Below are 25,005 nucleotides of genomic sequence, written 5' to 3'. Positions count from 1 at the left end.
CGCTCTGTCTCTCTCCTTCCCCTCACTCTCACAACACACACGCATAGACACACTTCCTCAAACTGTCTCTTTTCGATGGGACCTAAAGGGGATTTCATGGATGGACTCCGCTCTAATCATCTGCAGCTCACCAACCAATGAGAAACACACAGCGCTCCCAGACTGGAAAACTCAACAACCACCAAGAGAAAACACAATGTCAGTGGAACTTATCAAGTCCACATGATGGCTGACACACACACACTGAGACTCAAGACAGAGCTAGTTTAACTGTTATCCACATCTCTTCTTTCACTGTAAATGATTCATGATGTCTGTGTGTATTTGCAGGCTTAAAAGTCCCTTATGACCGCACACATGTGGCTGCGTGCTCTGCTGCCACCCATGAAGCAAGTTAAAGGGTTTCTATAGCAAGAACGAGGGAGAAAATCTATACTTGGTCAGAGCTCTAGATTCACCCTAATTTCCCCCTACCATTATGTCTGCTTGAGTTTCTGAGTGTGTCCAAGCCTTTCATTGGCAGTCAGGCTGAATGATGGAGCAGGGCTGAGCAGCATCGATCATGACAAACGCTTACAGGCACTATCAACAGACAGCGGGGTGTACGATAGCGATGCTTTGCACAGGGGCACAGCCAAGCCCTGTCTCCATCCATCATGCTGTCTACCTGCTGGACAATAGGAGAACAATGTGAGAAGAACAGAGGAAAAGCCGGGAGGGTGAGGTAGAACCACCTCTCAACAGGTCCATTATCACTCCTATTACCTATCTGTGCATTAGCCAGCGGGCTCGCTCCAAGCCAGAAATAATCATCTCCATCTCTCAGAATAGCCTGGAAATCATTTTACTAGATTGGACTAATGTTTTACACAGAGCCAGGGTGGGAGTAAAAGGGAAGGAGACAGCCATTTAGAAAAACAACAAAGTCAATCCGGTTGGCCTGTCTCACTCTCCCTTTATCACACACACATGAGCCTGTGCGCACGCACACACACTGTGTGGTCTTGCTAAACTAGTTAAAGATGCCTCTTTGTGGATGGCTGGCTACCTAGAAAGTGGAAAACTGATCCCGAAGATCGGATGACAGCTTTTCCTGGAAGCGCTGGTCTGAGGTCAGTGTTATTGAGCCACTGTGATGACAGATCCACCGCACCTAACCACAGGCAGCTGATACCAGATCAGAGGACTGTCACAAAGATACACATTCAGGAGCTATTTCAATCAACACAAAAACAGCAAGCTTCAAGAGGTCTAATTGACTCCATGCAAAGACGATAACATTTTCGGAAGACTGAGAATAGAAAAAAAAAGGCATGAACCAGAGGAGAGTAGATTTGATGAATGCTGACCAAAATGAACCCCTGCATAAATCACCTCCTCGTTTCCTCTGGATTTCTCTAAAGAACTTGTATACACCCTCGTCTATTCTCTAGAGTGACTGAAATCGAGAGTGAGATCTCCCAGTCATTACTTTAAGCATTTACAGTTGCCATCACACATGGAAAGTATCGCAAAAGGAGACGAGAGGACTAAGCCAGAGGGAAGGTGAGCAGAGTAGCTACCTTTACGTTGTGCTTGTTCTCCCTCCAAATCCCTCTGAAAGCTCAACTTAAAAACAGCCCAAAGGTACATGCCTAGATATACAAAGTCAAGGACGCAGAGTCTAAACAGACTTCATTAAAATGGAAACCTGCACACTGTACATTTAACCCATCTTGCTACTTAATGGCTACACAGTTACTTTTCTAAGCTTTTAATCATTTTAAATATATTTGTATTACTTATTTAAATGGTTACATTTCGCGGGTGTGCACTGACTTAAATATAACCCATGCAGTTAAATACACATTATGATGTTGAGGGGAACAACAGGCACTGAGTGGGAGGCGGTTGTTCCATAACACAGAGGAGAGGAGAAGTGATGGAACAATAAAGACTGCAGACTCTGGCTCACCGTGATGTATGAGACAGGTGCATTGTGGCTGACATCAAGTCAACAGTTCTCCCTGGGCATGCTGTATATCACCTTATCTTTAAGAGGACACACTCACATGCACACAAACACACACTCCAAGGCATACACATGTACAGTGCTTTGACTTCCATACACAAAATATCCCAAGGCAGCAAGACAGCAATGTAATCAGCAGTAAGTCAGGGGTCTCATCCTGATGTTTCTGCACCGAGTAATCCACAAAGCACACGACATAGGCACTCGGGGTTTGCCAAAGGCAAGATCACCAAGTGTACACAACACATTTTCACAAATTTAAGGTGGAATTAGAGTCGTGCATGGTAATATTCATGGTAATAAGTTCATCCAGTGTAGAGTTGTTGTTAGAATTATTGGTTACAGGCGTTCTAATGTCCTGACATCAGGCTTGCATCTTGATAATGATGACTTCATTCAGAGATGCCCACGATAAAGGTTTTCTTACTAAAGTATAGTTCTTACTACTGAAAGATGTTTGCCAATAAAAAGGAAAAACTGAGGATTTCTTTTATTTAATGTTTCCACAGTCATCAGTCTCTAGCAGCATCAGAAACTTGGATGAGAAAAATAAAAAGCTCTCAGTGCAGCAGCCATGGTTTGTTACATATCTGAGGAGTAAAATGGGTATGGCAAGGCCTACTCAAGACAATCTATAGGCCCACTCTGTGTGTAGACATCGTTTCTGTTTGCTTTTCTGACTAGAAAAAACCCCGAAACAAAACTTTTCAAACATCTAGAGGCAAAAGCATACACTTATGCTCCTAATTTACCCTAACGATGAAGTAATACAGCACAGATGCCCAGAGTAAGTACACTGGATACATATAACACAATAACACCTGGGTGAGTTTCAGGTCAGAGCTACTCAGGGACTTTCCATCTCCTTCTGCTCAGACTGCACTGCCTGTCCCAGACATCTTATTACATAAGTAAAAAGCTAAAGGTTAACCACTGGTCAGCTACCACTGTTTCTGTGTGTGTGTGTGTGTGTGTGTATGAAGATATCTGAGGAGGTGATATTTCCATTCTATGACACGTGTGTGTGTGTGTGTCAGGGGTCAGCAGAGGTATTCATAGAGGTATGAATAAATAACTGCAGGTTCTCTGAGACTATGGAAATCTTTCATGAATATAACATGAGGCAGTCAGGACCCCAAATGGTTGTAGTCACAAATCAGCAATGCACACACAGAGATGCACAAAGTCTATCAAACTAAATGTAAAATATACATCAAAATGTGATGTTGTTTTTTCTTTCTCTTTTGATTCAGCTTTCAACTTCACAGCTTCTTCTGTGTGTTTTGAATTATACTGATCCTTGAGGTGATTTTGTTCAATTAAAAGTTTGTTTTGATGTCCGTTTGAATTCATGCTAACCTTTTTTTTCTTGGGCTCATAAGGGGTTTTGCAAACACCCTTTGGAAAGCTGGGATTAAAACTGCAGTCAGAGTGCCTCAAAGCCTCTGGGCTTTCATTTTCATTTCTATCAGTGTTCTTCATTAACTTCACCGCATAAAGAAAGTCATTCCACAAGAGCTAACGGCCCAATACTTTGCAGATTCAATTTTGCTCAGGCAGCAACTCAAAACCCACATCTGGTGAGTGTGTTTGTAATCCTTGTGTTGGGATGGGTTCGCAGTCCAAACTAAAGGTGCGAGGCCAGAAACCGCAGAGGTGCTGGTTGCTAGGAGACAAAAAGGTACCCAGCTGGAATTGTGACTAAGCCTTGAGAGTAGTGTGTGTGTGTGTGTGTGTGTGTGTGTGTGTGTGTGTGTGTGTGTGTGTGTGTGTGTGTGTGTGTGTGTGTGTGTGTGTGTGTGTGTGTTCTGCTTGTAAGAGCATGGCTGGGGATGGCAGTGGAAGGGGCGGACAATGGAAATGGTCCCAGCTGTGCTGCAGTGGGTGGGAGTCGTCCTGAGAGAAAGAGCTAAACAATGGACATCACAGACTCCTCTGGATGTTTACCCTGTCTTCCACACTCCTTCAGAATACCCTCATCCTCCCACACTGACAGCCCACATACAGCGTAGACAACTGAGTGAGTGAGTGAAGCAAACTTTGCAACCAGACAGTGACAGACAAAGACAACAATTCGAGCTTGTGAATAGGATCATTTACTATGAATTGTTCGACATGTTTTCAAAAGAATTATGGCACATGTTAATGTGAATCGTTTCGGTGGATCTAAAGTTATTCCAAGTGAGGTTTTTAGATTGACCAGAGCACCACCGTAACTGAAAAACACATCGCTCTTGCTGTCTGACAGCCTACCTGCCTCTTTTATTCATTTGGTATGTGATATTCCCTGCTTGGATTTCTTAAAATATTTTCGAACCATCGCATATGGCCTTGAGGTGTGTTCATTAATGAGTGACCGGCCTGGAGCTGCAGATGTGATCTGCAATGCTCAGGAGATAAAGATGAGGCCAGACTCTGCTTTCAGGATTAATGAACCTTTGCAGAGGTGCAGCTGTAGGCACGGGCTATTACCACAGGGGCCAAACGCGCACTCCAGCACGCAGACATGCTCACAAAATATATCTCCAAAATGAAAAAAACAAACCCCCAAAAAACAAACAAAAAACCCCACAATAATTTTTCCTTTTTCTTACAGTGTCAAACACAATGGAGGCTAAAGCACATCCGTCATCATCCCCAAACATTAGCATAAAGACTGATTACTCCCCAGGGCTGAGAGTCATCTGCTGAAGTAATGAAGGCATGCCAGTACAGTTAGCAAGCTGTCACTAGCCAGATGAGGCCAATACCTTCAGATAAATTACTGAAACAATGACAGTGATGATGGATAAGTGGGAATACAGTGGCTTTTTGTTCCATATGTGTGAGTACTGAATCAAGTCCATTTGCTCTAGCTGAACTAACATGCCACTGTGCTTGCTTGTGTAATCATGTCTTTGGCAGCATGTGTTTTCGTGTGTTCTTGAAAGCAACTTCGGGATCATTTTATTGCCATAAGTTCTGCATGGATGCCGATACATAGCCCGGGGCTGAGAGCATGAATACTTGTGGCTGTGTGTTTGTGTGTGTGTGTGTGTGTTAAAGAGACTGTTAGCCCCCGAGGACGCTGTGTGTTACAAAGCCAGCCTGGCACTCACTAAAGGACCAACTGCCAGAGCAGGGGGCATGAAATTAAAACTCACCACCCAGGAAAGAAAGAGGGAGGAAAAAAATCAGAGGGAGGAAGTCGAGGATGAGGAGGAGGAGTAGGTGGCGGAGGACAAACAAAGGATAATTAAGATGCAGGCCAGGAGACAATAGGCTGGCAATATAATATCGCCCAGGTCAAAGAGGGAACAAAAGAAATTTGCAACAGCAGAGTGGAAATGTGCTCTGCATTAATGAGGTCTGCTGCAATCCTTCGATGCAATATATGTGACACAGGAAAAAATAATGATGTGACTGAAAGAAAATCACGCAACTATGGAAAAACCACAAGAAAGACCACAAACTGTTTGGAGGAAAATTGACACTGACCCTTTAGAACTTGAAAACCACATATCATCACGTGTTCACTTACCTTTATTTCTGCCAGACATACATTTGGTTTGTGTTTCTTGAGATGGCAATAGATCATCACACACATGTATACTCTGCTTCTATGTAGGCGCCCATGCCATTTTCACCTCTGACCTCTAAAAAGAACTAGAGGCCCAGAGAGGCTGTGATGAATATGCCAGACACAGGGAATGTGTGCATAAGTGTCTGTAAGAACATATTTGTATGCTTGCCCTGACTTTTGCTTTTTATTTTCTTTGGTTTGTTTGACTGCTTTCATTGCAAACTGTCCTGCCAGCTACCCAGCACAAAGGTACAGAGGTGATTACTGAAAAAATAATATGTTGCACACATAAAACTGTTGAAATCACACACACAAAAAGTTGGGAACATCCAAGCGGATGTCGTTATCCCGCAGCTCCTATCTCACCCTAGCAATGACCTTTTAGCCCAGCTCTATGAGTCAGGCTGGGAGGGCCCTGAGCGTGACCAATCCATTAGACTTCTCTGACAAGGATGAGGATGACATCTTGAACCCGTAGAGGCAGGGGAGGGGAAAAAGATGACGGACAGGAGAAGGAGGAATACTAAAAAGCTGGGAAATAATAGCCTGTGAGGGGAAGATGTCCCCAAAATCTGAGCAGTCGATGAATCACTCACTCAAAGTCTTTGTCTGACTTGTTTTAAGGGATTAACTATTTCTAAGCTGGCTGTATCAGCTTTCAGTGATTGTATTTACAGAACAAAGTGCCTGGGAAAGCATATAAGCATGTTTGAGTGAAACACAGAAAAAAAGACAAAAAGAATGGAGACAATTTCATCATGAAAAACAACACTTTTAGTTCTGTCTTGGTTATTAGTGCAGAGAAGTTTACTTGAAGGTTAAGTTTGATACCCACAACCAATTCTAAATGACAACTCTACTATATTCTTATGTTGAATTTTTGGATATTTGTGTTATTGTAAGCAATGAGCAATTTTGAAAAACATGCACATTTCACTATTTTTCACTATATTTGCAATTGTGCTTTGCTAAACTTCTGCGAAATTGATAATAACAGCAAAGATGCCCCACTCTAACCTGAAATGAGAGACCTTAGGAGGACAGAGCAGCGTTAGGGGAGGTGCTGGGGGGAGGGAGCTGGAGAGATGGAGGGAAGAAGGACGATGGGACTTTAAGGATGAGCAAATGAGGGTGAAAACCCTGTCTGGAATGCCTTTGTCTGCACGGGCTAATATTTGTTCTTGGATTTTGCCTTTTCCCCTTCTCTTACTTGCTGTTGACAGAAAGGAATGAAAAGGCAGATAGCCAGGAGGTTACCAAGTAGCGAGACTTTTGCTCTTGCATGTGTGTGTGTATACATATGTGTGAGTAGCCAGCAGGTTCCCAAGCAGCAGGTGGTGAGCAGAGGCAGAAAGAACTGAGTTAAAGAATCTTGTCTGCTGCTCAAAGGTTGCTGTACTCTCATATGGAAGCACAAACACATGGCATACACGTACCAAAAAACATGTGCTTATGTGTGAGGGAAGACAGGAGAAAAAAAAAAGATAGAGAGATAGACACTTTTTACACATAGTGCCAAGATCCTCACCACCTCCTTGCCCTCCCTCCACTCTTCTCCCCTCCTGGGAAGCCAGGGGCTTGAGGCTCCCCGGGTGTCTGCCTGAAGGCCATTCTCACAGCGGGCCAGTCACTGCACCGACACTTTGATGTCTTTGTATGAGGCTTCGTGCCTCATGTCCACGCTTATTAACTTCGTCAATGACAGATCAATGTGAAGCTGCAGTACGCTGCGCTGCCTCAAAATTACAGCCTATTTACCATTCGGAGTCTAGACTGGCCTTGGCATCGCTCTGAATAAACACATAATACACCAACGAAAGGAGAGAAGGCTCTCTCGTGATAGCGCTCATTTAACAAGAGCAGCAAGGATATAGCTCCATTTAACTCCGGCGTCCCGACTTCCTATGGGGTTTAGTGCTCACAGACTGCAGTTACATGTCTTTACATCCTGCAGGTCTCTAATTAATGATGAGGAGATTACTGCTCTTGTATGTTTTAGCACTCTAATGTCAGTCAGACAAATGCAGCCGACCAGAGAGCTAGATCCGTGAGAGCAGTTCAGGCTCGTCTATAACAGCACGACCCACACTGTCAAGATTTAGCACTTTGAAACCACTTCTTTGGTATCACCTCTCTCTTGTGTGTTTAGTTTTATCTTTCACTGAGCTTATTTTTAGTGTTTTGGGGGACTTTTTTATGGCCTGCTAGTTTAAGTGGTATATAAAAGCTGAGGTAGTTAAACTTTTTGAGGTATGAATGATATCTCTCTCTCTCTCTCTTTTTTAACTGATGATTTTATCAGGGGTTGTTTTGGGGGGGTTTCGGGTGATCAGCGGGGCATCGTACTTAGTCGGCTGCTGCCAGGACAGTTTGACTCAATAGTTGTACAGCGAAACTTTTAAATAGCACCACAATGTGGTGCCTATTTCCTTCTGGTTGTGTCGAGCCAAAATAAAGAGCTGTAACATAGACACAGAGATTTGCATCAGTCTCACTTCCTATGACTGGAAAATTTCAGAACTTACAAGCCCATGCTAGGTAGGCTAGTCACTATATGCTAAAGCATATGTTTCTCTACCTGCTTGTTCATTTAAAGACTGTTAGGTGTGCTTTATTGCTGGTATAAAACTGGGAGAAGACGCAAACCCATCCTCAGAAGTTTACAAGCTAATCTACTCCTAGTTTGGGTTTGGGACTGGGAGTCAGTAAGGTATCCAGTGTAAAAATCTTTACATGCGCCACACATGTAATGCCTCACACACACACATATCCGAATAAACAAGCGCACAAACACACACACAGCCTCAAACACACAAACATATGCAGCCAGAGAGATCATCTGTACTCTAAATATTTAAAAAGCCCATTCCTTTGTCTGTAATTAAAACCACTGCAGCATTCCAGAGCTGTATCCCCTACCATCAACACATCTCTCTCCCTCCATCTCATTCTAGTCTGTTGTTCTCGTCTTCCTTCCTCCATTTTGACCTTTGCTTCAGTTGCTTAGAAATGGGAATGTATGAAAATCTCCCAAAAACAATAAAACCGTGGGAATCATCTGTGCATCGACTGCCCTCTCCTTCACACCCACGAGCACTCCAACACCATCTCCCGTTTACACTCGCAGTTCATCTAGAAAAGCATCGGTTCATTTACTGCTGGGAGAAAGTTAAAGGTCAGGTTTTGTCTGGAAGGTAGGCAGCCGTCTCTCTTGAGAAGGTTGCTTTTCCTAAGAGAAGTAATGATATGTTAGGACATCCCGCAGAGCAAACACAGGAACTATGAGTCAGTGCCACACACTGTTTGGTTACAAAACTCAGGGCTTCTGTCGTGCCCCGGCCTGCAGAATACTGGGGGTAAATCCTCTCCCTGCCCCACCGCTTCCTCTCATCAGAATTTGCCCAAATCCTTCTTTTATCACCGTGTTTGCTTTGTTGAGCTCACTAATGCTCTCCAGTCCCTCTCATAAGGTAGGTGTTTATATGCATATGTGTGTGTGTGTGTGTTTGCTTTGGCCTGCCCAGTAATGCTTCCCATCCCTTCACCCTCAACATGGAAGGAATTCAGAAAGTAATGCGATGAAGGCCTGAGAGCGGGAACACACACTTAGAGGCTCACAGGACAGACGTGTTCCTGGAGAGATCAACAGTATATTGGTCCCTTCCAGTAGCCGAGCAGTATGTAGCATGAGATTGTGTATTTGTGTCTGTGTGGAGTTGTAAACAAGCACTTCTCACGAAGTGGAGATGGTCTAGGGAGAGCTGCTCTGATTTCAGACATAATTTATTTATTAGACCCCTGTGTGGGACGTACACACACAGTCACACATGCACACGAGGCGACAGAAAATCTGCAGTTTATTCCATCACGCACCAGCGATCAACCTCATTCCCTCACCCTTGTCTCTCCACCCCCCCTCCCTCAATCACTGCCTCCTTCCTTCTTTAAAATCGATGGAGTGTTTTGTCACCCAGTGCTGCGTTTCGTGCAATATTCATCTGAAGAAAAAAGCTCATCTCACACTCACTGAATTTTCATAAACCCTGCATGGCATTGATTGGTAAATGAAGGGCAACAGGCTTCACACACATGAATGTCTGGGTACGCAAACACACACACACTCACTCACACACACAGACACACAACAACCCTATTATCCAAGCTTCAGATGAAGGCTTTGCTTCGTACCATTGGAATCTGACAGTGATTTATGGATAAGGGGAGTCACACTACACCCTGATACACACAGCAACACAAAGCAAGGTTACTGGCCCAAACACGGGCACAAAGAAAGGTTACCGCACTACCAACAAAGCCATACTGACAACAGTGCACGCTGTGGTTCGGGGTCAACACTACATCAATGCAGCCCATTGGATGAATTCAGCTGGCCGACTAAATAAATGCATTGGCTGCTTTCACTAACTTGTTTTGATGAATTTCATGAATATGAACCTTTCAGCTCCCTCACTTAATGATTCCTTAATGAGTCTTCCGGAAACTGTACGAGGCTTGGAAAAAGCACGAGCGACTCTCTCAATATCACAGTGATCCTAAGTTTATATGCCAGGTTCTGGAGTCATTTTCCGCTGCATTACCACTGTGGTTTAGTCGGAGCGGTGAACCCTGAGAGACCAGACACACCCTGCCTGGCAGTGCAGGTATGCCCTCTCCACTGCCAGGCTTTTTTCTTTCGATTTTTTCTGCATGGACATGTGAGATCCTCTTTATACCTGCTATCAGTTACAGCTCAGGTGAAGACATTGCATTCCTTCTGACTCATTATGAGTGTCGAGAACACAATGCAGCGATTTAGCTAGTAATTTGCAACGATTTTAGCTTCATGGTTGGTTTTGGAACACACACATGCAGACGCAGCAGGAGAAAAACAGATTCCAGAGGGAATACTTTTTTTCTGCACAGCAACCACAGACCTTTTCTGCAGTGCATTGCAAAATCCATTCTGGGTGCTAGTTTGTCACTACTCGCATTCTTGCCAACAGACAGCTCTGATCCAATTTCATGCAAAAGCAAAAGATAAAGGGAATGCAAAAGACGAACAAAAAAAGGAAATGCTTGCCTGTAGCAAGTGCTAAAAGTTAAATAAAACACAGATGACTCACAGACGTGGAACATGGAGAGTGAGTCATCCACAATGAAGCTAAATTTGAGAGCCAAACACTTGTTGATTGATGATCTAAATGCTTAGGATTTTCTAATGATATTTTCTAATGAATTCAAGAACAGGTTTGCCATTAGTTCCGAGGTCATACACGCTATAAAGATAAAAATGTAGAAAGCTGAATAATTTGAATAAGGGTTCATTTAAAAAAAAAAGCACCTCCCTGATTTGCTCATTTCACCACTCGTGCTCTCGTGATGAGTCCTAAAGCTCCGGCAACAATGATATAGGTTTGCATGTGTGTGTGTTTAGTGGACCTTCGTGAAAGCCACTCCAGGGCTCTCCAAGGACAGCCAGCCACGGCTAGCTCAACGATTGAGGATCGACACTCAGGAGGCCGACCGACAAAAAGGCTCTCCCACTCCTTGTGTTTTACAGAATGGGAGAAATACATTGTTTAGAAGAGAGGGAAGACTGAGAGAGGGGGAAAGAGAGTGGAAGAGGGTGAGAGATGAAAGAGAGAGCAGGTTTGAGTGCCTGAAGCAGTACTGACAACTCAAAGACAGCGGCCTATTCAGCGCTACCTAATTGCAGTCGCCGTGGCTGCTTGTTTCCTTAATTTCCCTTTTAGAGCAATGCAGCAGCTCTTGTTTTACACATTAATTATGTTTTCTGGGATCCACTTGCTGCCCCTCCCCCTTGCTGTTGACGGACAGCTTGGTTGCCTCCTGGCCCAGCCTGGCTCTGAGCAGGGGAGTGGGTGATTGAATAGGCTAATAAATAGTGAAGGAGGGATTGGTCACACCCCACCCTATTGTATCTGCGCTGTCACGCCTGACCCTTAACCAAACACACCCACACACACAAACACACATGAACCCACACACAAACTTTGATGGCCAACAACGTGTGCATACGTAGTCGCGCACAGACGCACACACCTTCACGTCACCTCTGTCAGCCCTGACCCTATAACGAATACCCAGGCTCCCCCCTGTATCCAAGGTGACAAAATGAGGCCCCAGCTATTGCCTAGCAACCAGGGAACAATGAGCACCAAGGAGACGGAATGGCGTGAGCAAAGGGCAAGCTATTCTCCGGGGGCTGAGGGTGGGATGGAGGGATGGGAGCCAAGGTGGGGAGAGGAGGCGACTAGGGGTGATGGGAATGGTGTTAGGACACATCTTTAACCATGTCACAAAGAGGGTGCCTGCCTGGGAAACAAGGCAGTGCTTCTCTAACCCCACTGGACATCTTCCTTCAACTCTGCTCAACTCACTCTCACAACTATCTCTTACTTTTGTTGGTACGCAAACCTTTGCTCAATATTCACCCACAGTATGAGGAGACACTGGGCCTAAAGCTAAAAAAATGAAACGGTGCATCACTGACTCTTGCGTTGATTTCAAACATTAAGAACATTTTTGTTATTTTACACGTGGTAACTTAGGACCAGCAACATCCTCTGAGGCTAAAAATTAAAACCAAAAGTGAGACTGCACTTGAGAGTGTTTCCAAAAGACTAAACAGAACGGAAGAAACCACAGTGGATGACACCATTGCCGTTAAGTCCATTTTATATGTACAGTGTTTTTGAAGGACTGATAACAGTTAGACTCTAATAATAAATCTCAGAGTCATTTAACTGACTGACATTCCAAAATTCTAACTTTACTCATGTAAACCTTTTTATCAGTTCTCTGTGTTTTTCAGCCCTTTGAGCAGCGAGGGTGCTAGCACAGATGTGCTGCTGTTTTCCAGCTTTCTATATTCAGAAACATAGGTGAAGGTGAATAAAGGTGAGACTGCCGAGGGGGCAAATTGCAGCACAGGAACGCTCTGCCTATCCAGTCTCCATAGAAACTATTTAGAGCTATACTATAAAAAGCCAAAGGAATGAGAAAGATTTAAACCAATTCAGAAAGCAGGCCGCAAAGCTGTAATGATTTCACTGTGTAATTTATCGTATATCAGTGCTTGACTGGGTTTCTGCCGTTACCTCCAGCCAAAGTTTCAGGAAGTAAGATTTCTCCTGAAAGAGGTCTCTTTCAGTCATCGGATTGATATTCCAGTTTAATCAATCAACAAACCCAAAAGAAACACATTTTCAATGAAAGATATTTCAATTTACTGGATGAATGGTTAAAAAAGTCTTAAGTGAGCCACGCCAGCAATGACAGACGGGAAACAAATGGAGTAAAATGAGTGTTTAGGATGTGCAGAGGAGTTTTGGCTGCCAGTTTGTTAGCTTGTTTATGTGAAAGCTCTTTGTTAACCTTCAATGATCCTCTCTCTTTTACAACATCTTTATGAAGTGGAACCAGGGCACAGCTCCTCTGCTCTCTCACAGTAACAATGTTTGATTCATACTAACTAAAAAAATGCTTCCTTTCTCAGTTTTTAAACCATTATAAATTGGATATTGGACCTGGAAACACTTTACTGTTTCTTGAAGGACAGAACAACATGCTACATACTAAATAAAGAAATAATAAAAACAATTATCAATTGCAACTTTAATACAGAGCAACTATGACTAGCTGAAGACAGGAAATAGGCTTAATCTACAAAAGAGAAGTAAGGCCATCCTATGGGCCTAATGAAGGTGTCACAGGGAAAGAGTGGTAATGGCCTGTGGCTAGGCATTACGGATTAATAGAAACATAACTGCTCAGTCTCTTTCTCTCTCTCTGACACACACACAGACATACACACAATTGATTTTGAAAGGGTTTAAAGGGCTGCACATTAAGGATTTAAGGAATTTTGATGTTGCTTCTGGGCAAAGTCAAATCAAAGGACTTCAGACTTCAGACTTATCCTTTTGTCACAATTTTGTTTCTCTAGACTTGAAATGTTGACACACTCAGAAATCAAGCAAGGAGCAGTAATAGAAAATGTTCCAGGATTTGTGTGTTTGCCACTGTCAGGCCTAAGCCTTTGTCCTGCATGAGGTATCTGAACATCTCTGGCCTGTAAATATCAGTAAAGGTCTCTCGAATAATGTATTGGACTACTGGAATACTGGAATGTTGTAACTTACACAGCCTTTCCTGGCTTGCTGCCTTCTTTGACAGTGGTGTGTTTATATCTGTGCCTGGCTTTGGACAGTCTTGACTCCGTGGGAACTGTTTGAATCTCCAGGTCTACACTTGGCTGGAGTTGATTCACTACTCTTTTACCCTACAAGCCACAATCCCGTGGAGGTAATATCCACTTCACTAACACCAGTACCAACAACACCCCCTCCAGTCATCAGCTTGATCCCTACATGAAAGCTGCAAGCTCATTACCACAACCTGGGGCTCATCAGGGCTCCCATTCCCGGGGCCTTGTATAAGCCAGAGAAGATGGAGAAATGCAGCCAGGAGGGGAAATGGAAGAGAGAAAGAGATCTCTTATAGGGCTTGCCATCCAAGCAGCCAGGTGTTAAAGATACAGATAAGACTGTGGGAAGAAATAACAGGGGGGAGGAAATAAGGGGAAGAGGAAAGGAAAGCGATAAGGAAGGTAGGACATGGTAGATGACAGAGAGGAAGTTAGATACAGCAAAAGGGGCAGGGAGATGATTGAAGAAAAAGCTGACAGAGAAGGCGGCCTTCTGCTCCTATCTCTGTGCAGTTTCATCCTCTGTAGGGCCCCGGTGTCACTCAGGCCTCCTTCAGCAAAGTCCAGCTTTGAAGTGATAATGGGGCTTTTGGCTAATGCTCGACTGCAGGTGCCCTTAGTTCCCTCTCGCTCTCTGTCTCCCAGCACAGCCATATAGATGAGAAAAGATGAGAATCCTTTCAAAGTCTACAGATGAGGCCAATCTTTCTTCTCTGTGCCTTTTTTTCTTTCTCTCACATTATCTGCCAACCCCACTTACTCTATCCCCACACTATTTATTGCTTCCCAGGCACTGTCCGTCACTTTCAGGTCCTTGTATTGCCCTCTAACTCATTTTACCCCCTTTCAACTCACCGCATTCTCCATCTTTATGCTTGATTGAATTGCTGCACCGGACTTGATCTGAGAGTAAGGGATTTTAAACTACCGCAAAAAAAACAAAACAATTTAAAGTTCTCTCTGGAATATAATCAACTTTCCGAGTTCCAGAAATAATGAATCAAATATAAGAAAATATAAACGCATATATATACAGTGCTTTCTCCTTCACTGTTCTTCTTTCTTTCATCCTCCCTGCTTTTCAAATGGGACTTCCATCTCTGTGTGACTCCTTCCCCTTCAATCAATACTCAGTGCATTTCTCCTCCCTCCACCCTCTTAGGTGTAAAATTGGTGTGGCTACACAACAAATAAACACACGCAGGTCTGTCTGCATCTCAGATATAACACTCACTTCTGGAAGCTTTGATTGGGCGGGGCAGGTTTGTGCATGTGCATGTATTTTCCTGGCTGAAACAGCAGGGAAGGGGAATCAATTCCATCCCCCAACGATTTCTTGTTAAACTAGAGAAAGGTAAGACGGAAAGACACCCACTGCACAAAATATCATACTGTTTCTCACAAATATATACATATTTATACATCCACAATAGGCATACATATGCACTGCAAGGCTAATGAGATCACGGCTTCATGCTGCGATACCAACAGGAGAGAACTGTGAGAGGGAGCCACTATTGGAAACAGATATGCATTTGTACTGGAATTCATATTTTCCTGCTTGCAATGCTCACCAGCTCTGCACTGCTCAATATGTCTTTTTAATGGAATGTAGGCAGTCTGTGTACCTAAGCAGACAAGTGTCTTTTGTTCAGTGAGAAAGCAGAATGGCTGAGGAGAAAGTACAGAGGCACACGACAGAAAGCTCTGGTTGGATTTTACTTATGAAACAGATGAGTCCTTCTAAATATAATAAACAAAAGTAAACAAGTCAATTTTGTTTTTGTTCATGCTTATCAGTGTTGTGTATAATAGATTACTTTGTAACTCATTAAAGTAAAGTTCAATAATCACATTACAGTTACAATTACATCATTGCTTGGGATTCCAAAGGTTCTTCAATTATCTGCATGTTGGGCAGATGGAAAGTAAAAAAATATGTATCAAAAATGTATTTTTCTTCCTGGACACTTGCAATTTAAAATGCTGCTTTCAGTTAATGTGAAGGGATGAGGAAAATGACGGCAATATAAACATTACTTCTTTTTTATCGCAGTAAACGATAAGAGGATAAGATAGAGAGCATGCAGACTGCCTCCAGGATAGTAACTGTATTACAATGCTAACAGAACGTTGATTTTTTTTGCAAGCATCTGCACAGAAAGGACAAAACTAGCAAAGAATCCAGAATTAGGTTAAAGCTGAGTGTATGCTGACCCCAGTACAGCAGCCAGAGCCTGTTCTTCAACAGGTAACAAAGGCAATGACGAGCATTAACGCTTGTAGCACTGTAACCTCTGTTTATACCTGCATCTACTTCTACAGTAGAATCACATTAAAATCACAGCGGCAACATGAAGTCTCTTTAAGCTGGTTTTGACCATTGCTTTTAGTTATTAATGAATAATGTACAGTGCATTACATTTCTTGAGAAACGACCCCAACACTGATGTAACTGGTTAATAACATGAAGGCTGTATAAATCTGAAGGTTGTATTGATTTTCCTATAAGTGCACAACTGCCAATCAGACTCAATCGAATTTAATCAAATTCAATCCAGAAAACCTGTTGCTGCATGCTTACATCCATCACTATTAGCACCATATTAGCCTCATTAAGCCTAAAGCACACAAATAGCCATCTTCATGCAGGGAAATACTCTTTATGGAGTAGCAACAGCAGCAGCTCATTAGCCTGTAGCATCTCAAGAACAAAAGAGTGTGTGCTAAGTATAAAACCCTTGAGAATGGACCAGCTCACCACAGACAGAAAAGTGACAGATCCCACAATTCACAAACAAAGAGAAATATAGCCACAGGGCATACGAAGGAGTTCAACCAAGTCTCTCCTTCCACAGGATAAAGGGATGTGTCCAAAGCCTATAATTATATATGCATACAAAACTAAAAATCCAAAAATCTCTTTCCATCTATTATACCACCCTTTTTCCAAGCAACTGGATCATAAAATATGAGGCGCTGTTTGAACTATTTCACCTTCCAAATCCTTCTTTCTTTCTCTGTGTCTTCCGCTTACTCAGAAAAGGTAAACAGCCCAAGTCCAAGCCCCACAGAGCATTGGTTGCTACAGCAGCAAATCGGCAGGAGGTGGGCAAAGTATGTGTGCAGTGGCATTTGTGTGATTGTGTGTGTCTCTATTTGAGTGTGTGTATGTGTGTGAAGGCATAATTTGCCCTGCAGTTTGTTTGTTTCTGCTTTTCAAAATCACAGAATCAGAGACTGAGCCTGAGGCCACAGGATGGGGCTGGACTAATCATTTACTGTACGCGTGTGGGTTTCCACAGTGTGTGTGTGCGCGCAAGCTAAACATGCACATGTGTGGGTAGCTCCATGCTTCTTCCTGCTTTGCAGGATGTAAGGAAGGGTTTTCGAACGCCTTCACCCCTCCCCACCCATGGGATCAGAGGCGGTGTTTGGGTCTGCTTGGGATACGTCCAACACTGAGCACCAGACTCTCGCATCCAGACCCTAACAGCTCATAACTAGAGATTACACACAAATACTCAAGTCTTCCTGCTAAGAACTTCACACACGACACTTCCACATGATGATCCAGAGCTGATAGTGTTGATCGAAACCCCAGATCTTGAAATGAACCGTAACGAGGTGGACAGATGCACTGAGTGAGGGAAACACTCTCTGCAGGGAGATTGCACTCTATTACTGCTGTGATGAATGAGCTGGATTTCTCATTCTGATAGATACATTCATACTCCATACTGCTTGACTGTATGAGCCAATTTTGCACACACATGACTACTAAGCAACATGACCGCAAGCAGGACAACCCAACCAGCACTGCATTGGTTGTTATTCCTGGAACGGGACAGCAGACTTCCTCAAACCCCTGCTCTAAGATTCCAGGGAGTAAGTGCATATATGTGTGTTTGTGTGTGCATGAGGGTAGCCTTTTCTCCTCTGTGCGTCAGTTCCAATCTGGACCAGGCGAAGCCAGCCGTCACAGAGGCAAACTGCCGGCAACGGCACAGAGAGGAGGAGGAGGAGGCCTCTTTCTGCAGCTCTGCGAGTGAAATCCCCGTGTGTGTATACTCATGACGGATCTAGACCACACTGTGATGTCTTATTCATGCCGTATCAATTCATAATGACCAGCCTAGTCCCCAGTGTGAAGATGTGCGTGCACACGCAATCACAAACGCATAAGAACGTGCATGTGTGTGACTGGACGGTCACCACTGAAGAACTTGCCCATGTGTGTGTTTGTGTGTGTGTGTGTGTGTGTGTGTGTGCGCACATGTTTGCTTGTATGAATATTTAGAGCATCAGAGATGGTATGAGTGTGTATGTAGAACAGCGTGTACCAGACAGTGGACACACACACACACACACAGACCACTGATGTCCCAGTGCTTGAGTGTGAATATTTAACAAGCCTCAATCCATCTGTTCAATTATTCATGAGGAAGGACACAAAATCGTTAGTAAATATAAACACCGCTGTTTCTCTCCTGCTTTTGCTACATCTTTGCTGCTCTCCTTTGCACCTCTGACCATCTCTCTCTCTGTTCTTTAACTTTGTCTTTCTTCTGTCTGTTTTTTGTCCTCTTTTTCATTCTTTCTCATTCCCCTTGTGCTGTGGTTGTGAATATTTCAGATGGCAGAGTGGTTTCTAAATTACCCCCTTTTGGCTTCCGCTCTCCTCACATGGTTTGGTCTGCATTTCTCTCTCACACACGGTCCGACTCGTAAAGAAAACAGTGACAAGCCATAAAAGCCACTTTTACCATCTGACAAGGACAGGGGCAGGAAGAGGGACGGGGGCAAAAAGTTAAGGCCTGGCCAGTTTGGTCGCCAAGTCAGGTATTTCAAACTGCTTAAAAAATAAATAAATAAACGTCACCCGTGCACTAAAGTTAAAATTTCACCCAGCGTCACTCAAATTAGGAAAATAAATAGAGATAAACACCTCTGATGGTTTTTGTTGAGGAGGTGAGTTCTTCCAGGAATAATGAAAAAATGTGTCTTTTGTTATTAGTGCTCAAAGGATCCTTGGAGAGCATTTCCTTTGCCAAGGTCAATGCTCTTTCTGGCAGTTTTAAAGAAAGTGATGAGGATCTTCATCAGATTTGCTAGGTTGTTCAACACAGCCTGAACTCTACTGGGCAAGCTTTCTTTTAATTTATTTAAGTATTCTCCAGGAATAGTTCTCCAGGCTTTTTGAAGGACATTGAAAACTCTTCTTTGGAGGTTGGCTGCCTTTTGTTCTGTTCTCTGTCAAGATGCTCTCACACTGATGCATTAATACTGAGATGTGCGATTTTTTTTTCATTTTCAAAATGAAGCCCTTGCCAATCAGATGCTTTTCAGATGGTTTTGCATGGTGGATCCCTGGCTTGTCTCTTGATAGAAGTTTTCTATGCTTGAATGAGCCATAACATCCTGTACTGGACTTAAAATGAAGTGAAAAAGGAACCAATGTCCAAAGAAAAGCTTTGAAACACTGTCAGAAAACCCAAAGACCATTTGGGCAATTGAGTGAGAGATGCAAATGCTAGCAAAACAGCCAATAGCAGCAGATTTAAAAAAAAGTTGGATGTCCAAATTAAACTGTCATTTTCACCATAGAAGATCTCAATAGCATGCATAGTCAGAGGCTGGCCAAGATGCACATAAAACGTGTGGCTGAAGCTACAATAGTCAAACATTACAATCAGTTTTGTTAAGTGTGTTCAATAAAAACGTACTACCATAATGACAATACTGTCACAACTGTGCAAGTAACTTCATAGTGTATACAATGTACTAGACGGAAGTTTCGAAATGGATACACAGTGTGAAGTCTGAAGCTAGCTTCACTGAAGTCTGTGCTGTCATTATTTACTTAGTGTCAGACAAACCACAGTCAAGAAATCAGGATGTCTACCATTGATGGCACAGAAACCTTCTGATGAAGATGAGTTGCCATGGGGACTGCTGCCAAGCGGGAGCCCAAACAGTCCTCTAAGGAAGAGAGAGAGTCCTAGCACACTGAGGCAGGTCATTCATCAGAAGAGACAAAGAGAAGGAAACAACAAGACCAGCTTGAAGCATTAACAGCCTGCCAGATGCACACACACATGCATGCATGCATGCAAAGACGCCTACACAGCACAGTATTATACAAACACAAACGGTCACGAGGAGAGAAAACCCCCCCCACACACATTCAACTCAGTCTTTCACGCAGTCATACACAAAAAGTCAAAAGTCAAAAGAGTTAATTTGCTTGCTTTATGGCACAAAAAGTCTTGGAACACTGGAGCAAGTTTACAAGCCAATCAATCTGAAGCAAATGAAAAGGGGAAAATAGTGTATATGTGCTGAATGGTAACAAAGTCAAAACAAGTGGGAAAACTGTGACAGAGAGATGATTTATAGGCTTAATGATAGTGCACTTTATTCAAGATTTCCTACCCTAAATAATTCTTTATTTTCACTCTGAGCTACTGTTCCCTAAGCATCAAGCAATCAACAAACACAAAACACAGCATCTCTCCAACACAAACACAGAAGAAGCAGCTTTGCATCAACACATATCTGAAGCGGCTCTTTTATCTACAGTCAGAGCCACAGAAAGGACGTAATCCCTTGTGTATGCATACCATCCACACACAGAGATCTAATTATAGTGTTATTCTCTGAGTGTTTGTGTCTAATTAGTGTTATTTACATTTTCCCTCAGTTTTCTTTCTCTTGTGTGTGCACATTTGCCTGTGTGTCTCAGTGAATGTGTGTGTGTGTGCGTTTGGTGTTTGTGTATATTAGAGTACCCGTTGCCAGGCATTAACGTTAAATTGAAGGATGTAAAAAAGCTTCTTAAAGACGGATGAGACACACCCCCTTTTTCAAACCTTTGCCAGGGTTTCCTCAGCTCCCCTGTAGTGCAGGTACTACCACACCCTTCCCACATCCCTCCACCTCCCTCATCTTTCCTGGGGAGTTATACAAGGGAAAACCTTCCCTGATTATCTCCTTAACCCACAACATAATACAAAAAGTTGGTCATTATCGAACGCGACACCCCCTCTAAACAAACCTGTGTTGCTGTCCCAAGCAAATACGCTTGCTCAAAAACCTCAAAATACCCTTTTGTCTCCTCCTCCCCCAGTCACCCATCGTCAGCCTAAACCAGATGCTATTCCCTGGGGCCAGCTATCAGACCAATTGCTCTACACGCCCCCGACTCTACTCACCTATGCCACTTTTTTCCCTCCATCCTGCGGTCCTTCCTTCCTCCTGCTCTCCCACTGCGAAAGCACACTAATTACAAACATGGATGAGTAGATTACAGATCTGAAGCGCAGTGGAAGTGGGATAAGGAGTAGTCAAGGGTGGTGAGAGGGGGGCAACAGGTCGTTAACAGTGATGAATGCAACTCTATTTTCACTGTTATTGTTCAGTGATGTTCTGCGCAGCGCCTCTCACCTCCGAGCCACTGTTCCCATGCCTTCTTGTTGGGGTCATCCATCACAGGAAGCTTTAACTAACTCCGTCTCTCCCTAATCATCTCTAATCAATTCCAATTATCTTTCCTATTTCCCCCATGCATCAGTGTCTCCAGGATCTCTGAGGAATGGCAAAAGATAGGAGGCAGTGTAGCGGGGGTCTGTATAAAGAGTTTGGCTCTCACAAGAGAAAGTACGTAGCTCTGGAAAATCCACCTGTGCAGTTTTCTGTTTTTTAAATGAACCAACACACATTATACACCTTAAACCTATTAGCTTTGACGCTCAAGCACAAGATAAAATTCAGTTATTTCTAAATGCTAAATATTTCTTTCTTTTACGGTAGGCTTTACTAGAGCTCTTTAAAAATGTGTTCTAGCAAGAGCACTTGGATTAATTCATCTTCCCTTTGTAGAGCAAACTCATTACCCCGTTAACGTAATGACTCCATGGGATCAAGTGTTTAAAAACTTCCCACAAAACAACACTACACTGCTCATTTAACCAACACCCTTTTATTAACCCGGTAGCTTTTCCTCTAAAGTTTAATGAGAGCGACAATCTCATCTGCTATCCCTCGCTCCTCTACCCCCTTTTGCCCTTCGTTCTGTTTGTCCTCTCAGCAGGGTGTCTAAGACAAATGGCCACTTTGTTATACAAGCTTTCCTTAAAACCCTCACTCTAGAATGAGCAAAGAGAATAATAAAAAAAAGAGTAGAGCAAAAAAGACAGCAAGAGCGTAAAAGTATAGAAAAGCAGAAGGGGAGCAATTAATCCTGCTTCCAAGAGAAGAGAAACCATCTGGGTTTGTGCTACACCTGAGGGCAGCGGGCTTTCACATTAACCTCTTTTGTTGGGATCATAAAGGCAGACCCTAACAAGCCCCAGTGAGCTCTTTGAGCAAGTGCAAAGACTCGCACACAAATACATACGCAACCACAGACTCTCTTTGTCTATTGAGCTCTCTCCCTCTCTTTCTCTGTCGTCCTCAGACACACACATAAATGCACACATGACATAGCAGTGAAAGTCTTCCTCTGGGAGATGAGGACCTTTTAAGTCCATTAAAAGCTGCTGGCGGGAGCGAGACGAGGCTGTAACCCAACCGCATCCGACTGCAACCAGAACCCATGGTGTGGTCGGGAACACTGCTCAGGAGTTGAGAAACACCTTAGGAAAAAAATATCTTTGTCTTCTACTGCTGCTCTTGATCCCACGCTACTACCCCAAATTTTTTTTAACAAGGACTACAAGTCTTTCACAAAGTAGTATCTGTCAGTCAAGCACTGGCACCATAAAGATTGAATTATTGCTGATTCCTTGGCCTTGGATTTGTTTTAACTGTTAAAAAATGCCAGGCACTTTCACACCTGAAAAGCCTCAAGGTCAATTACTGTTCTCTTCTGTCTAACCAAGGATAAAGAACAAATGAGTGTATACACAGACACATAGCGAATCGATTAAGCAATGTTAAACAAAGTCTCACTCTCCAGAACATGGCTGAGAACCCAGTGATAGGTTTAGAATAATGACCATGAAGTTAGACTGGATGTGTTAGCACAATCATTTGGCTGCTGGCTACGCCAGCTGCTCCAGATGGACCAATCACACTGGTTCAAGGCCATCCGCTGGTCTGAGAGGCCTTGGTCTGCTCTTAGTCTACTAGACACACAACTCAGTGCTGCTCAGTGTGAGCAAACAACAAGACAACCAGCCTTGTACCAAAAGAGGAGGCCTTAAAATCCCAGCGGCTGGTTTGGGCATAATGATAGGTGACGTGGGGAAATAGTTGCAAGGAAGCGACAGATAGATTCAAGATGGTGTTAAACATCAAACGCAAGATAAACAGATGGAGGGCTAAGGCTAGGATCATGGGTTAGTAGTATCACTAAGAGTATAGAAGGAAGGGAAATGACTTTTCCATGTCCCACTGTTTCATTATTCCCAGATGCTCCAGGTAATCTGAACGCGAATAATAGGGGCTCCAATGATCAGTTAGCAACAGGGACACTGATTATACCAAAGAAAGAAAAAGAAACATAGAGCCTCTTTGTAGATGGGAATAAAAGTTAAGCATTACTGTGGGATCGTCTCGCTGCATGAGGTGCATGAGTGGAAGGATGCGTGGGTGTGTGACTGAATGGGACCGGTCTTAACAAGAAGCAAACGAAAGTGTGCTCCACCTTCACCATTCATATAATGAAGGTGGAGCATGCTGGCGGACTCGCATGACATAAAACAATCTCATTAAGTAACAAAGCCATCCTTTCACCTGGACTTAGGTTCACAGTCTAATTTGTCCCTTAGCTCCAGTCTGATCAAATCTCTGTCACCCCTGGATCCTCTTGCAGACAGTCTGAAGCCCTTTTCAGACACGGGATTCGTAACATTTCTGGCTTCATCCAGCTCTTAAACTGGTGCCATTCTGTCATTCAGACACTTTTACGTTATTTTTCAGACAAACCCACACGATGAGAGAGCCAAAGTACAACCACGATTTTTTCCATATGTGCAAAAGAGCTGTTGCACTTGAGGCAGCAAGCATTGTCGGCATAGTGACTTTAATTTGGAATGCTAAGTTATCTTTGCCATTTAAAAGAGCAGGATCTGTGCTGTGAGCTGCAGAAGCTGACCCACAAAGGACCGTTCTTCCGGATTAGGAATTTCAAAACTGCGTCACAGACAAATTGCAAATTAATGTGCAAGTTATTACTGCTTACAAATCCATTAATGTAGATATGAAGCCAACTAGTTTAGATGTCCATTCTTCTCACCCAGTTCATTTTGCCTTACGGTCAACAAGAAAGAGTTCTGATGTGTATTTCAGCAAGTGCAATTGAAATATATTTGTACTTCAATTGTGTTTATACCTAATCAAACCAAAGCCAGAATTCACCAGACTTGCCTAACTGAGCCATCTTTGGTGGTTTGCATAGTGTGCGCTGACAGAGAGGAAGCGGTAAATTAATAAAAAAGCAAATGTACTTACAGTCGAGACAGGCCAGGGTTCTTCTGAAACAGCAACTCAGGAAGCTGCTGCAGTTGATTACGGTTCAGCCGCCTGCAGCAAGGAAAACGTATGATCAACCAGTGATTGTGCGTGTGTGTCTATGCATGTGTGTCCTTGAATGTGTAGGCTGTGAATAATTTCTTCTAGCTGCCGTAGAATCGGCTTAGCCACAGGCTATTGTGTTTCAGTGTGCTCTGCATGTCACATAAATATCCAACTGAAAGTTCAGGGGAATTAAAACTGCTGGTCAGAGACAGTGCCGTAAATTATCGCTACACAGTTAAATTACTTTGTTTTGCCTTGCAAAATAGCATTCTGTTGACTTTCCCAGAACAACAAAATAGCAACATTTCAATTTTTTTTTGAAGTGAATCATATCCATTCAGTTATAGGAACACTAAAACATTTTATTCAGGACGATCTATTGAAAAAAGATGTTTCTAAATAAAATTAAGAGGAATGGATGAGCTTATTCAAGCCCAAGGACACACTGAGAGGAGTGGTGGTTGGCAAGAGACTTCACGTCAAACAGCTAACATCTAAGACTGGCAGGCTTTATGCAAATACAACAATTAAGTCAATGGAGAACAGACTGTTGCTAATCTGTTGAAAACCACAACTCTCTCCTTTTTGAATGGCCCATTTGAGGCCCATGGGAGCAAATGCGAGGACTGTGGCACAGAGACGCTGCAAATGTGAGGCCACTGCCATGCCTTCAGACAAATT

General features: G+C 43.2%; 1 protein-coding gene across 5 annotated transcripts in view; it reads right to left on the bottom strand.

Moving 5' to 3' along the window:
* The window catches only part of LOC120715044 (slit homolog 1 protein-like), an 82,331-nt gene that overhangs the window by 42,616 nt on the left and 14,710 nt on the right, over positions 1 to 25,005 (bottom strand). For 4 of the 5 annotated variants that reach the window (XM_040001781.1, XM_040001783.1, XM_040001782.1 and 1 more), the window contains exon 4: positions 24,259 to 24,330. In XM_040001781.1, coding sequence (XP_039857715.1) covers positions 24,259 to 24,330 — 72 coding nt within the window. Of the gene's footprint in view, positions 1 to 869; positions 883 to 24,258; positions 24,331 to 25,005 lie in introns of those variants that run through there. The other variant, XM_040001785.1, reaches the window with a different exon arrangement.

This window comes from Simochromis diagramma, unplaced genomic scaffold (assembly GCF_900408965.1).
Source record: "Simochromis diagramma unplaced genomic scaffold, fSimDia1.1 OVJJ01000421.1, whole genome shotgun sequence".
In the NCBI taxonomy this organism is placed as follows: Eukaryota; Metazoa; Chordata; class Actinopteri; order Cichliformes; family Cichlidae; genus Simochromis; species Simochromis diagramma.
Note: the sequence above shows the minus strand (reverse complement) of the source record. Positions and strands in the feature narration are given on the sequence as shown.